Source organism: Oncorhynchus nerka, linkage group LG7 (genome assembly GCF_034236695.1).
Source record: "Oncorhynchus nerka isolate Pitt River linkage group LG7, Oner_Uvic_2.0, whole genome shotgun sequence".
In the NCBI taxonomy this organism is placed as follows: domain Eukaryota; kingdom Metazoa; phylum Chordata; class Actinopteri; order Salmoniformes; family Salmonidae; genus Oncorhynchus; species Oncorhynchus nerka.
This window is the reverse complement of record NC_088402.1, coordinates 80,702,194-80,717,081: the sequence shown is the minus strand read 5'-3', so window position 1 is coordinate 80,717,081 and position 14,888 is coordinate 80,702,194. Positions and strand designations below refer to the sequence as shown.

Genomic DNA, 14,888 nt, shown 5'->3' with positions numbered 1-14,888 from the left:
TTTTTTAATCTTCTGATAAATCAAGATGATCCCAATCTTCCCTCGTCCTGTTACTCACCTCTTCTGACAGACATAGCATTCGTACCAAATGACACCCTATTCCCCATATACCCATATACAGCACTACTATTGACCAGAGCGCTATGGGAATAGGGTGCCATTTGTAACACAAGAAATATCTCATAAGATTAGCGGAAATATTGTATACCCCTTGTAGACTACACTGAAGACTTACTGTCAAGCGATAAATACATTGTGTATGTGATGTATGCATATTGTTGGCGCTGTAGTCATGATTAATGAACTACCATTGTCTAACCACCAGGTGGCAATAAAGTGCTGATACCAAATCTACCCATAGGGCCTTTCTCAACTATAACAGATGTGAGTGAGTAGCAGAGAGAGAGAGAGAGAACGTGATTGAAAAGCCAACGGATCAATAAGAGAGGGCTTTCCTTTGAAGACAGAGGCGGGGCAATGGCAGAAACTCTGCCTTCTGAGTGGAAGCAACATCGAAGAGTCTTCCAGTCAGGATCACACAACGATAATGAATGGAAAGGCATCGTAGCCAAGAAAATTCAGCTCAGCAACTAAGTAGCCTTGCTTTTGGTTGGATTATTATTGAAAGAAGAATTCACAGAAAGAAATGGAAATGGATTGGCCGGATAAATCGGAGACCATTCTTTGGAACAGAAAACAATTCTATCCTCATTGTTACTGTTGAGATTAGGTTCCGTTTAGAGTAAATTACATATTAGTGTTCTTTACAAATGCAAAAGTAGTAGTTATTTTTAATGAGACAGAATGAAACTGGTGTGGTGTAAACTTTTGATTTAAACTGAAACGTTTGAAACAGAAGTGGTTGTGATTTGGAATAACGCATTTTGGAGGAACAGGGGGAACTACCCACTGTTGGAAAAACTCTGGAATAACGTCGTAAGAAGGAACTTAATTTATTTGATTTACTAACTTATTTTTAACCATGGGGAATATTGAGAGTGTGGATGGACAGTCGGACAATATGAAGCATCATATAATGCCGTTGAAAGTGCCCATTCCTGACCAGTCGGAGTTGGAGGAGAGATTTGCTTTAGTTTTGGTAAGTGACTGTTGCCTCAGATACATGTTTGAATTGGAATGGCTTCTGGGTTTGGTTTCCTGTGTTCCAGACTGTCACAGTGGGGCCATATCAAACTTCAAAAGCGCACAATTAGCATACAAACACACGAGGCTACCTACTGATCTGTCATGCTGACGTGATACAGTGTAGACCATTTATCATGAGTACAGAACATATTACCTACCATATGGTAGGCTTTAAGAGGATGTGTGACTTTTTCCTTTCAATTAGTGGCCTAAAGTTTATTTTGATTAGGTGAAACAGCTCACACAAGCAACACTTATTTTTTAAATTAAGATATTCCTTTTACCTTATGGATCAGTTGTTTGGGTACCCCCAAACAGGTTTCTAACATCAGTAACACAGGGAAAACAATACAATTTATCTAACACAAATGGTTAATCAAGACAATACATATTTCTCAGCCTAGTGCACTGTGGTCTACAGTAAGACAGTGGATCTGTTTATATAGTCTCGTGTGTCCTTGTGGAAAGAAATATGTCATAATAGTGAACAAAACTATCCCACTTTTCCTTTATTCCGCTGTAATGATATAGTTGCTGATACCGGTATTCTAAATTGGAAGACCCATCCTGTCCCACCCCCATCTGCTTTCTGTTTCTCCCCCTCTCGCTCCTGCGGTTCTTTTGTGTTCAAAAAGTCAGCTCGAGGCTTTGGGCTAATTTACTGAAGTCTAGTGCCTTTGTGCAAGAATTGGCTCGTTTTCAGAGTAACATTTCACTTTTATTATCAAAGCTTTAATGACACGTATATGGCCCAAATTCTCGTTATGGAATTCCCTTTTTTTTAATTGAACATTTATGCACAGTCGCTTTCAGATCATTCGCTGACAGATTCCAACAACAACATTTTCTGAATTCCCCTACAACTCCCACACCCGTGAGATCGTAAAATAGAAGCACCCCATCTCCTCTATTGCTCTGCTCACCATCTTCACATGACCCATCTTGCAGGCTTGAGTTGCGCTGGGGCTTTGTGATGCTGTGTAGCCTACACAATCAAAACACACGTTACACATTCAGCGACACAGTTTAAGTGTCAGGTGTGTCTGTCATCCTAAATCAAGAGACTAAGAAGATGATGCACTGTTTATATTGGAATGGAAAGCCTTGGATTCCAGAAAATAGTATACATCAGGTGATGGAAAGTAGAGCACAATAATCCCTGTAATGTCAATGATGAGATAGTGGGCTATATGCCTTCATTATGGTTTATAATATATATTTATAATGACTTTAACACACTTGAATGATAATAAGTTATTGTGACAACGTCTCACCACCATTGGAGTATTTCTCTACATAGCAGTGTCAATAGCAGAGCTGTGGGAAGTGGTTATACAAATGATATCTTATTCTTACATCTGAAAGCAACTTTCCTTATCATTCTTTCAAAACAAACTGTCCTCAAACCACATCTCTCCAAACCAACCAATTTAAGAATCCCCCCCAAAAATAAATACAAATTCTCTTCATCCCACCATGAATCAAAGCATTGTTTCTGAGCCAATATGGCTTGTGCTGACCATGTCAGTAAGTCCTGTTAAACCTCTACAAATGTGTTTGTCCAGTGTTTCCCACTTATATGATCAACCTCACCACACCACACCCAGCCTGAGTTTAGCGTCTGTGTGTGGACTTTACAGTAACATCAAATGTATTTCTATAGCCCTTCTTACATCAGCTGTCTCAAAGTGCTGTACAGAAACCCAGCCTAAAACCCCAAACAGCAAGCAATGCAGGTGTAGAAGCACGGTGGCTAGGAAAAACTCCCTAGAAAGGCCAAAATCTAGGAAGAAACCTAGAGAGGAACCAGATGTTCAAATGTTCGTAAATGACCAGCATGGTCAAATAATAATAATCACAGTAGTTGTCGAGGGTGCAACAAGTCAGCACCTCAGGAGTAAATGTCAGTTGGCTTTTCATAGCCGATCATTAAGAGTATCTCTACCGCTCCTGTTGTCGCTAGAGAGTTGAAAACAGCAGGTCTGGGACAGGTAGCATGTCCGGTGAACAGGTCAGGGTTCCATAGCTGCGGGCAGAACAGTTGAAACTGGAGCAGCAGCACGGCCAGGTGGACTGGGGACAGCAAGGATGCCAGGTAGTCCTGAGGCATGGTCCTAGGGCTCAGGTCCTCCGATAGAAAAAAAGAGAGAGAGAATTAGAGAGAGCATACTTAAATTCACACAGGACATCAGATAAGACAGGAGTACTCCAGATATAACAAACTGACCCTAGCCCCCCCGACACAAACTACTGCAGCATAAATACTGGAGGCTGAGACAGGAGTGGTCAGGACACACCGTGGCCCCTTCCGATGATACCCCTGGACAGGGCCAAACAGGCAGGATATAAGCCCACCCACTTTGCCAAAGCACAGCCCCCACACCACTAGAGGGATATCTTCAACCACCAACTTACCATCCTGAGACAAGGCCGAGTATAGCCCCACAAAGATCTCCGCCACGGCCCAACCCAAGGGGGGGCACCAACCCGGACAGGAAGATCACGTCAGTGACTCAACCCACTCAAGTGACGCACCCCTTCTAGGGACGGCATGGAAGAGCACCAGTAAGCCAGTGACTCACCCCTCCTAGGGACGGTATGGAAGAGCACCAGTAAGCCAGTGACTCAGCCCTCCTAGGGACGGTATGGAAGAGCACCAGTAAGCCAGTGACTCAGCCCTCCTAGGGACAGTATGGAAGAGCACCAGTAAGCCAGTGACTCAGCCCTCCTAGGGACAGTATGGAAGAGCACCAGTAAGCCAGTGACTCAGCCCTCCTAGGGACGGTATGGAAGAGCACCAGTAAGCCAGTGACTCAGCCCTCCTAGGGACAGTATGGAAGAGCACCAGTAAGCCAGTGACTCAGCCCTCCTAGGGACGGTATGGAAGAGCACCAGTAAGCCAGTGACTCAGCCCTCCTAGGGACGGTATGGAAGAGCACCAGTAAGCCAGTGCCTCAGCCCTCCTAGGGACGGTATGGAAGAGCACCAGTAAGCCAGTGCCTCAGCCCTCCTAGGGACGGTATGGAAGAGCACCAGTAAGCCAGTGACTCAGCCCTCCTAGGGACAGTATGGAAGAGCACCAGTAAGCCAGTGACTCACCCCTCCTAGGGACGGTATGGAAGAGCACCAGTAAGCCAGTGACTCAGCCCTCCTAGGGACGGAATGGAAGAGCACCAGTAAGCCAGTGACTCAGCCCTCCTAGGGACGGTATGGAAGAGCACCAGTAAGCCAGTGACTCAGCCCTCCTAGGGACGGTATGGAAGAGCACCAGTAAGCCAGTGACTCAGCCCTCCTAGGGACGGTATGGAAGAGCACCAGTAAGCCAGTGACTCAGCCCTCCTAGGGACGGTATGGAAGAGCACCAGTAAGCCAGTGACTCAGCCCTCCTAGGGACGGTATGGAAGAGCACCAGTAAGCCAGTGACTCAGCCCTCCTAGGGACAGTATGGAAGAGCACCAGTAAGCCAGTGACTCAGCCCTCCTAGGGACAGTATGGAAGAGCACCAGTAAGCCAGTGACTCAGCCCTCCTAGGGACAGTATGGAAGAGCACCAGTAAGCCAGTGACTCAGCCCTCATAGGGACAGTATGGAAGAGCACCAGTAAGCCAGTGACTCAGCCCTCCTAGGGACAGTATGGAAGAGCACCAGTAAGCCAGTGATCCAGCCCTCCTAGGGACAGTATGGAAGAGCACCAGTAAGCCAGTGACTCAGCCCTCCTAGGGACGGTATGGAAGAGCACCAGTAAGCCAGTGACTCAGCCCTCCTAGGGACGGTATGGAAGAGCACCAGTAAGCCAGTGACTCAGCCCTCCTAGGGACGGTATGGAAGAGCACCAGTAAGCCAGTGACTCAGCCCTCCTAGGGACAGTATGGAAGGGCACCAGTAAGCCAGTGACCCAGCCCTCCTAGGGACAGTATGGAAGAGCACCAGTAAGCCAGTGACTCAGCCCTCCTAGGGACAGTATGGAAGAGCACCAGTAAGCCAGTGACTCAGCCCTCCTAGGGACAGTATGGAAGAGCACCAGTAAGCCAGTGACTCAGCCCTCCTAGGGACAGTATGGAAGAGCACCAGTAAGCCAGTGACTCAGCCCTCCTAGGGACGGTATGGAAGAGCACCAGTAAGCCAGTGACTCAGCCCTCCTAGGGACAGTATGGAAGAGCACCAGTAAGCCAGTGACTCAGCCCTCCTAGGGACAGTATGGAAGAGCACCAGTAAGCCAGTGACTCAGCCCTCCTAGGGACGGTATGGAAGAGCACCAGTAAGCCAGTGACTCAGCCCTCCTAGGGACGGTATGGAAGAGCACCAGTAAGCCAGTGACTCAGCCCTCCTAGGGACAGTATGGAAGAGCACCAGTAAGCCAGTGACTCAGCCCTCCTAGGGACAGTATGGAAGAGCACCAGTAAGCCAGTGACTCAGCCCTCCTAGGGACAGTATGGAAGAGCACCAGTAAGCCAGTGACTCAGCCCTCCTAGGGACAGTATGGAAGAGCACCAGTAAGCCAGTGACTCAGCCCTCCTAGGGACAGTATGGAAGAGCACCAGTAAGCCAGTGACTCACCCCTCCTAGGGACGGTATGGAAGAGCACCAGTACGCCAGTGACTCTGCCCTCCTAGGGACAGTATGGAAGAGCACCAGTAAGCCAGTGACTCAGCCCTCCTAGGGACGGTATGGAAGAGCACCAGTAAGCCAGTGACTCAGCCCCTGAATTATAGGCATGTCCCAGAAACACTGCAGCTGGTATCTTCTTGGTATGATGCTCTACTCTACCATGATACTCTTACAGCTAATTACTGAACCAATCAACATCTCTCCTGAGAATGCCTGTCTCTTTTATATATTGTACTCTCTAACGGTATCATTCCACCTATAGGGACATGAATGTCTCAAGACTCTCTGTTAATCTATATACGGCGCATTTGGAAAGTATTCAGACCCATTGACCTTTTCCACATTTTGTTATGTTACAGCCTTATTCTAAAATTGCTTAAGTCATTTTTCTCCATAATCAATCTACACACAATACCCCATAATGACAAAGCCAAAACTTGTTTTTATACAGTACCAGTCAAAAGTTGACACACCTAATCATTCAGTTTTTTAAATCTTTATTTTTACTATTTTCTACATTGTAGAATAATAGTGAAGACATCACAACAATGAAATAACACATATGGAATCATGTAGTAACCAAAAAAGTGTTAAACAAATCAAAATATTTTATATGGGAGATTCTTCAAAGTAGCCATCCTTTGCCTTGATGACAGATTTGCACACTCTTGGTATTCGGCTGTGACGTAGCAAGATGTGGAAAAAGTCAAGGGGTCTGAAAACTTTCCATGGGCACTGTATACTATGCCACCTCTACTACAGTCTGTGAGTAGTGTAGTAGAGGCTGCATAGTATGAGTAATGATAACTTGGCTATATACATGGGGTACCAGTACAGGGTGTGCAGGGGTACGAGGTAATTGAGGTACATACTGTATGTACAGTACCAGTCAACATTTTGGACACATCTACTCATTCCAGGGTTTTTCTTTATTTGACACATTGTAGATAACTATGAAATAACACATATGGAATCATGTAAGTGTAATCATTAGCAAGTGAATTGGCAATGTCGTACCCACAGTAACTATTAAAACATTCCCCAACCAGAAACCGTGGATTGATGGCAGCATTCGCGTGAAACTGAAAGCGCGAACCACTGCTTTTAATCAGGGCAAGGTGGCCGGAAACATGACGAATACAAACAGTGTAGCTATTCCCTCCGCAAGGCAATCAAACAAGCTAAGCGTCAGTATAGAGACAAAGTAGAGTCGCAATTCAACGGCTCAGACACGAGACGTATGTGACAGGGTCAACAGTCAATCATGGATTACAAAAAGAAAACCAGCCCCGTCACGGACCAGCATGTCTTGCTCCCAGACAGACTAAACAATTTCTTTGCTCGCTTTGAGGACAATACAGTGCCACTGACACAGCCAGCTACCAAAACCTGCGGACTCTCCTTCACTGCAGCCGACGTGAGTAAAACATTTAAACATGTTAACCCTCGCAAGGCTGCAGGCCCAGACGGCATCCCCAGCCACGTCCTCAGAGCATGCTCAGACCAGCTGGCTGGTGTGTTTACGGACATATTCAATCAATCCTTATCCCAGTCTGCTGGAGGGCCACCATTGTTCCTGTTCCCAAGAAAGCTAAGGTAACTGAGCTAAACGACTACAGGCCCGTAGCACTCACTTCTGTCATCATGAAGTGCTTTGAGAGACTAGTCAAGGACCATATCACCTCCATCCTACCTGACACCCTAGACCCACTCCAATTTGTTTACCGCCCCAATAGGTCCACACTGCACACTGCCCTAACCCATCTGGACAAAAGGAGAATGTGTGAGAATGCTGTTCATCGACTACAGCTCAGCATTTAACACCATAGTACCCTCCAAACTCGTCATCAAGCTCGAGACCCTGGGTCTCGACCCCGCCCTGTGCAACTGGGTACTGGACTTCCTGACGGGCCACCCCCAGGTGGTGAGGGTAGGTAACAACATCTCCACCCTGCTGATCCTCAACACTGGGGCCCCACAAGGGTGCGTTCTGAGCCCTCTCCTGTACTCCCGGTTCACCCACGACTGTGTGGCCATGCACGCCTCCAACTCAACCATCAAGTTTGCAGACGACACTACAGTGGTAGGCTTGATTACCAACAATGACGAGGCCTACAGGGAGGAGGTGAGGGCCCTCGGAGTGTGGTGTCAGGAAAATAACCTCACACTCACACTCAACGTCAACAAAACAAAACAAAGGAGATGATCGTGGACTTCAGGAAACAGCAGAGGGAGCACCCCCCTATCCACATCGACGTGACAGTAGTGGAGAGGGTAGAAAGTTAAGTTCCTCGATGTACACATCACGGACAAACTGAATTGGTCCATCCACACAGACAGCGTGGTGAAGAAGGCGCAGCAGCGCCTCTTCAACCTCAGGAGGCTGAAGAAATTTGGCTTGTCACCAAAAGCACTCAAACTTTTACAGATGCACAATCGAGAGCATCCTGTCGGGCTGTATCACCGCCTGGTACGGTAACTGCTCCGCCCACAACCGTAAGGCTCTCCAGAGGGTAGTGAGGTCTGCACAATGCATCACCGGGGGCAAACTACCTGCCCTCCAGGACACCTACACCACCCGATGTCACAGGAAGGCCATAAAGACCATCAAGGACAACAACCACCCGAGCCACTGCCTGTTCACCCCGCTATCATCCAGAGGTCAGTACAGGTGCATCAAAGCAGGGACCGAGAGACTGAATAACAGCTTCTATCTCAAGGCCATCAGACTGTTAAACAGCCATCACTATTTAGTGTGCTGCTGCCTTACATGTAAAAATGTATCACTAGCCACTTTAAACAATGCCACTTAATATAATGTTTACATACCATACATTACTCATCTCATATGTATATACTGTACTCTATACCACCTACTGCATCTTGCCATCTTTATGTAATACATGTATCACTAGCCACTTTAAACAATGCCACTTTATATAATGTTTACATACCCTACATTACTCATCTCATATGTATATACTGTACTCTATACCACCTACTTCATCTTGCCATCTTTATGTAATACATGTATCACTAGCCACTTTAAACAATGCCACTTTATATAATGTTTATATACCCTACATTACTCATCTCATATGTATATACTGTACTCGATACCATCTACTGCATCTTGCCTATGCCGTTCTGTACCATCACTCATTCATATATCTTTATGTACATATTCTTCATCCCTTTACACTTGTGTGTATAAGGTAGCTGTTGTGAAATTGTTAGGTTAGATTACTCGTTGGTTACTACTGCAATGTCGGAACTAGAAGCACAAGCATTTCGCTACACTCGCATTAACATCTGCTAACCATGTGTATGTGACAAATAAAATTTGATTTGATGTAGAAACCAAAAAAAGTGTTAAATCAAAATATATTTTATATTTGAGATTCCTCAAAGTAGCCTCCTTTTGCCTTGATTGACAGCTTTAGTAGCCTTATGGCTTGGGGGTAGAAGCTGTTCAGGTTCCTGTTGGTTCCAGATTTACCTTGCGTTGGTACCGCTTGCTGTGCGGTAGCAGAGACTGCAGTCTATGGCTTGAGTCTCACAATTTTAGAGCCTTCCTCACCGCCTGGTATAGAGGTCCAGTGATGTACTGGGCCATACACACTGCCCTCTGTAGTGCCTTGCGTTGGTACCGCTTGCTGTGCGGTAGCAGAGACTACAGTCTATGGCTTGAGTCTGACAGCGCCTGGTATAGAGGTCCAGTGATGTACTGGGCCATACACACTGCCCTCTGTAGTGCCTTGCGTTGGTACCGCTTGCTGTGCGGTAGCAGAGACTACAGTCTATGGCTTGAGTCTGACAGCGCCTGGAATAGAGGTCCAGTGATGTACTAGGCCATACACACTGCCCTCTGTAGTGCCTTGCATTGGTACCGCTTGCTGTGCGGTAGCAGAGACTGCAGTCTATGGCTTGAGTCTGACAATTTTAGAGCCTTCCTCTGACACCGCCTGGTATAGTGGTCCAGTGATGTACTGGGCCATACACACTGCCCTCTGTAGTGCCTTGCGTTGGTACCGCATGCTGTGTGGTAGCAGAGACTACAGTCTATGGCTTGAGTCTGACAGCGCCTGGAATAGAGGTCCAGTGATGTACTGGGCCATACACACTGCCCTCTGTAGTGCCTTGCGGTCAGATGCCAAGCAGTTGCCGTACCAAGGTGTGATGCAGCCAGTCAAGATGCTCTCAGGTGCAGCTGTAGTTCTTTTTGAGGATCTGAAGACCCACGCCAAATCTTTTTAGCCTCCTGAAGGGGAAGAAGCATTGCTGTGCCCTCTTGACTGTTGGTTTGTGTGGACCATGATAGATCCTTAGTGATGTGAACAAGCTCTCGACCCGCTCCACTACAGTCCCGTCGATGTGAATGGGGGCGTGTTCGGTCCTTCGTTTCCTGTAGTCCACTATCAGCTCCTTTGTCTTGCCGACGTTAAAGGAGAGGTTGTTGTCCTGGCACCACACTGCCAGGTCTCTGACCTCCTCCCTGTAGGCTGTCTCATTGTTGTTGGTGATCAGGCTTTACCACCGTCGTCTATACAAATATCCCACTTAATTACTTTTCTATGTTATCCCAATCGCATCCCTGCACTCGTTGACTGCTGTGCTAAAGTGTCAGATCCCAGCTATTATATGAAATAGCCAGATATTTCACATAATCCCCTCACATAGAGAACTGCCTGAAGGAGCCAGTGGGTGGGAATCAAAGGGCTGGTGGGGGTCATGCAGAAACGGTTAGAAGCAGTTACTTTTAGACATGTTTTCCAGAGGGCAAAGCACTGCGGCAGGGGATATGTTATGTATCAACAGTACTGTGTCCTCTCATGGCCTTTAGTTAGAAACTTGAGTTCTTAAAGGGAAATTCCACAGTAACAGAATTGTGCTTTGACTCAGTTTATTTCACATTAAAATGTATGCCATACAAAAGCCATCGATTTCAAAGTTTAACAAAACCATACAAATATTTAACAATTATTTCCACAGAACATTTTACAAAAAGTAATTTAGTAGAAGAATTGCGCAGGTGCAAACAGTAGTACATTAAAATCTATCTCCATTTTTTTATGCGACCACATTCTCCAAAAACGCTGTTAAATATCTACTCCGAATTAAGATTAAAAGATGTCATTTTTTATTTTTAAACATCAATAAGTGAAGTGGATTTACACCTGGTAACGGAATTACGGTTGGAGAATTACATCATGGGTCCCTGATATATACGACACAGAAATACATAATTATAGATATGAATTTCCGTCTCCTCATGTTTCACAAGTTTGGACATCACCGAGCAGTACAGCAGAGCAGAGTAGGATAGCGTGCATATTGTAATGTGTCATCCAAACTTGTGAAACATACATCTATGACAGTTTTTCACAAGAAGACTAAGTGACATGTAGCAGGTTGAATTTGATAACTCATGGACAAATACACCAATAATAATAAATGATCTACAACTGTCGTAACTTGAAGGAAGCTTTTCATCCTCCCTGTCATCACCACAAGACACTTCCTTGACTTTGTGTCTCGTTGCGAGACAGAACAACATGTTTTTAGTTGTGTTATGGTTACAGTGGTCTGTGCTGGCTGCTACCTCTGTTCAGGAGGTAAAGAGACTTCAAAGCTCCAGTTTGTCAGGAAGACAACCTGCACACGCACGGACACGCACGCACAAACACTCCATCTTGAAGTTGGAGGTAGTCAGGAAGAGAGGAAGAGAGTACATGGCTTGGCTAGCTGGCCGTGATTAGAGGTCAGGTCACTCTGGGGGTTTCCTTCCCAGAGGGAGTGGGACTATACTCTAAAAACTCTCAGGGACTTTACATTGTTGTTTCACTCTGTTTGCTACAATAGATGAGGGGAAACATGTCGTCATAAGATGGGGGAAAACGTTTCTATTGGTCATAAGATGGGGGAAAACGTTTCTATTGGTCATAAGATGGGGGAAAACGTTTCTATTGGTCATAAGATGGGGGGAAACGTTTCTATTGGTCATAAGATGGGGAAAACGTTTCTATTGGTCATAAGATGGGGGAAACGTTTCTATTGGTCATAAGATGGGGGAAAACGTTTCTATTGGTCATAAGATGGGGGAAAACGTTTCTATTGGTCATAAGATGGGGGGAAACGTTTCTATTGGTCATAAGATGGGGGAAAACGTTTCTATTGGTCATAAGATGGGGGAAAACGTTTCTATTGGTCATAAGATGGGGGAAAACGTTTCTATTGGTCATAAGATGTGGGAAAACATTTCTATTGGTCATAAGATGGGGGGAAACGTTTCTATTGGTCATAAGATGGGGGAAAACGCTTCTATTGGTCATAAGATGGGGGAAAACATTTCTATTGGTCATAAGATGGGGGGAAAAAGTTTCTATTGGTCATAAGATGGGGGAAAACATTTATATTTTCTCATTGAATAAAAAAATATCAAAATTTTGTTACAAGAAGAATGGTAGAATTTAAGGAAATAAACAAATCAGCATAAGAGCTATTTCATAACTGTTTTCCATAAATGGAATTTTCTCATCACATTCTTCCATCCTCTCCCAGTGTGTTTCCGGTGTGTACGGATGTGCTTACAGTAGTACTGTGTGTGTGTGTGTGTTAGTATGTGTCTCTGTGTGTGTGTGTGTGTGTTAGTATGTGTCTCTGTGTGTGTGTGTGTGTGTGTACTAAGGATGAGCGTATGTGTCTGTATCTGGTATCCGTAACACTCCCACCCACACATTTCAATGAATCCACAAGATCAACAAACAAAGTCAACCTTACATACAAAAATCATTTTTACACACGAGACAAAGCATCAGCTAATACATTATCTGAACCCTTTTTGTGGCGGATCTCCAAATTATAATTCTGTACAATAAGCGCTCAATGCATAAGGCGCTGGTTCTGGTTGTACATCCGGTGGAGAAACACTAAGGGGTTATGGTCAGTATATACACTCACTGGTAGGGCACTGGAACCAATATATACCTAAAAGTATTGCAGAGCCAACAACAAAGCTAGAGCTTCTTGTTCTATTGTGGCATAGTTTGTCTGACATTTGTTACATTTACGTGAAAAATAACAAACAGGATGATCCACTCCACTCTTGTCCTGCTGCAGTAGAACAGCACCAGCACCTCTGGCACTAGCATCTACCTCAAGTTTAAACGGTCGTTCAAAATCCGGAGCAGCAAGTACAGGGGTACTATATAAGAGTGTTTTAGCAGATTCAAAAGCTACCTTACAATCAGGGGACCACTCAAACGATCTGAGCAAATCGGTCAATGGAGCAACTACCGCAGATACATTTTTACAGAAACTACGGTAGTAGCCAACCATCCCTAAAAAGCGGCGTAGCTCTCGTCTGGTGGTAGGTGCAGGGAATGCAGTTATAGCCAAGACCTTGGCACCAACAGGGCTAGAGAAGCAGCTGCCAAACGTTCACATACTACCCTTAGAGAGTTAACATGGTCTGACCACTCAGACGAATAAATTACTAGATCATCAAGATAGTCACTACAATTGGGAACGCCAGCTAATACGGAGTTAACCAGTCGTTGGAAAGTGGCTGGTGTATTCCGCATCCCAAAAGCCATGACAGAGTATTGTAGGAAGTTGTCTGGGGTCACAAAGGCAGAAATCTCAGAAGCACGTGAGGTTAACGGAACCTGCCAGTAACCTTTTTAGAGGTCCAACTTAGTTACATAATTAGCAGCACCAACAGTGTCGATACAGTCGTCCAGTCTGGGTAACGGGAACGAATCTGGCATTGTGACTGAATTTACCTTGCGATAATCCGTACATAACCTGGATGTACCAGCAGGTTTAGGAACCAGAATGCAAGGAGAACTCCAAGGGCTTGAACTTGGCGTAGCCAGGTCATTCTCCAACAAACATCTCACTTCGTCCCTCATTATCTTCCTCTTAGAAGCGTTGACACGATATGGGTGTTGCTTGATAGTAGCAGCATTTCCAACATTAATGTCATGTTCCAACACGTTTGTGCGAGTAGGAACGTCATTAAAGAGACATGGAAAACTGTGTAGTAGCCTCACAATATCGTCGGCCTGTCCGTCCGTTAAATGAACCAGAGAGAGAGCAGCATTTCTGAGTTGGGCTATCTAACGCACTGCTGTTGAGTATTGCGCAACTCTAATCCATCTCCATCAACATCATTAATATGACAGTCCACTATCATTTACATTACATTTAAGTCATTTAGCAGACGCTCTTATCCAGAGCATAGCAGAGACAGTAGTACCTGCCTCTGTTTTTGAGCTATCTAACTGGGTGATGGGTCAGGTGTGGTATGCTTTCAACATGTTAATGTGGCACACACGAGATTGGCGTTTTCTATCAGGAGTTTGAAGCACATAATCAATTTCAATCAATTTCACATAATTTCTTTTCAACGAAATAAGGACCAGAGAAACGAGCTGGCAGTGAAGATCCTGGAACAGGCAATAACACCAGTACTTGGTCACCTGGCTGTAGTGGACAAGAAACAGCCTGTTTATCAAGGTGTGTTTTCATACTCCTCTGTGAGGAAGACAGAGCTTCCTTTGCGAGAGCACAGGCTTGATGTAAGCGCTCAGGAAAGCGACTAACGTAGTCCAACACATTCTCATCTCCCGCACACAACTCTTGGGATGAAAACTGTTCTTTAAGGACTTTCATTATTCCTCTCACTGTGACCAAACACTATTTCAGCCTGGCTGAACCCTAGGGACTCCTGTACAGTTTCACGAGCAACAAACACAACTAGAGGAACTCCCTCATCCCAATCTTTCTCAGATTCCAAACAATATTTACGTAGCATAGACTTCTATTGCCATCGTTCAAGCGCACCCTGAGACTCTGGGTGATATGCGCTTGCCACACGGTGCATAATTGACAAGGATTTTAACACCTGCTTGAAGAGCTTTGAGAGGAAATTGGTACCTTGATCACCTTGTACCACCTTAGGTAACCCAAATGTCGTGAAGAATTGAATTAAGGCTTTACTCACTACCGGAGTTGTAATCCTTCGCAGAGGAATGGCCTCAGGGTTCTTGTTGCCATACACAGAACAGAAACTGGTTACCCGATTTTGTCTTCGGTAACGGTCCAACACAATCAACACAATCAACCACCACA

The 14,888-nt window shown here is 45.3% G+C and overlaps 1 protein-coding gene across 3 annotated transcripts in view; it reads left to right on the top strand.

Moving 5' to 3' along the window:
* Positions 1-514: 514 nt before the first annotated feature.
* The window catches only part of LOC115132502 (formin-like protein 3), a 106,364-nt gene continuing 91,990 nt past the window's right edge, over positions 515-14,888 (top strand). For all 3 annotated transcript variants that reach the window (XM_065020856.1, XM_065020857.1, XM_065020855.1), the window contains exon 1: positions 515-1,099. In XM_065020856.1, the coding sequence (XP_064876928.1) occupies positions 983-1,099 (117 nt within the window). In that variant the 5' untranslated portion in view covers positions 515-982. The remainder of the gene's footprint in view (positions 1,100-14,888) is intronic.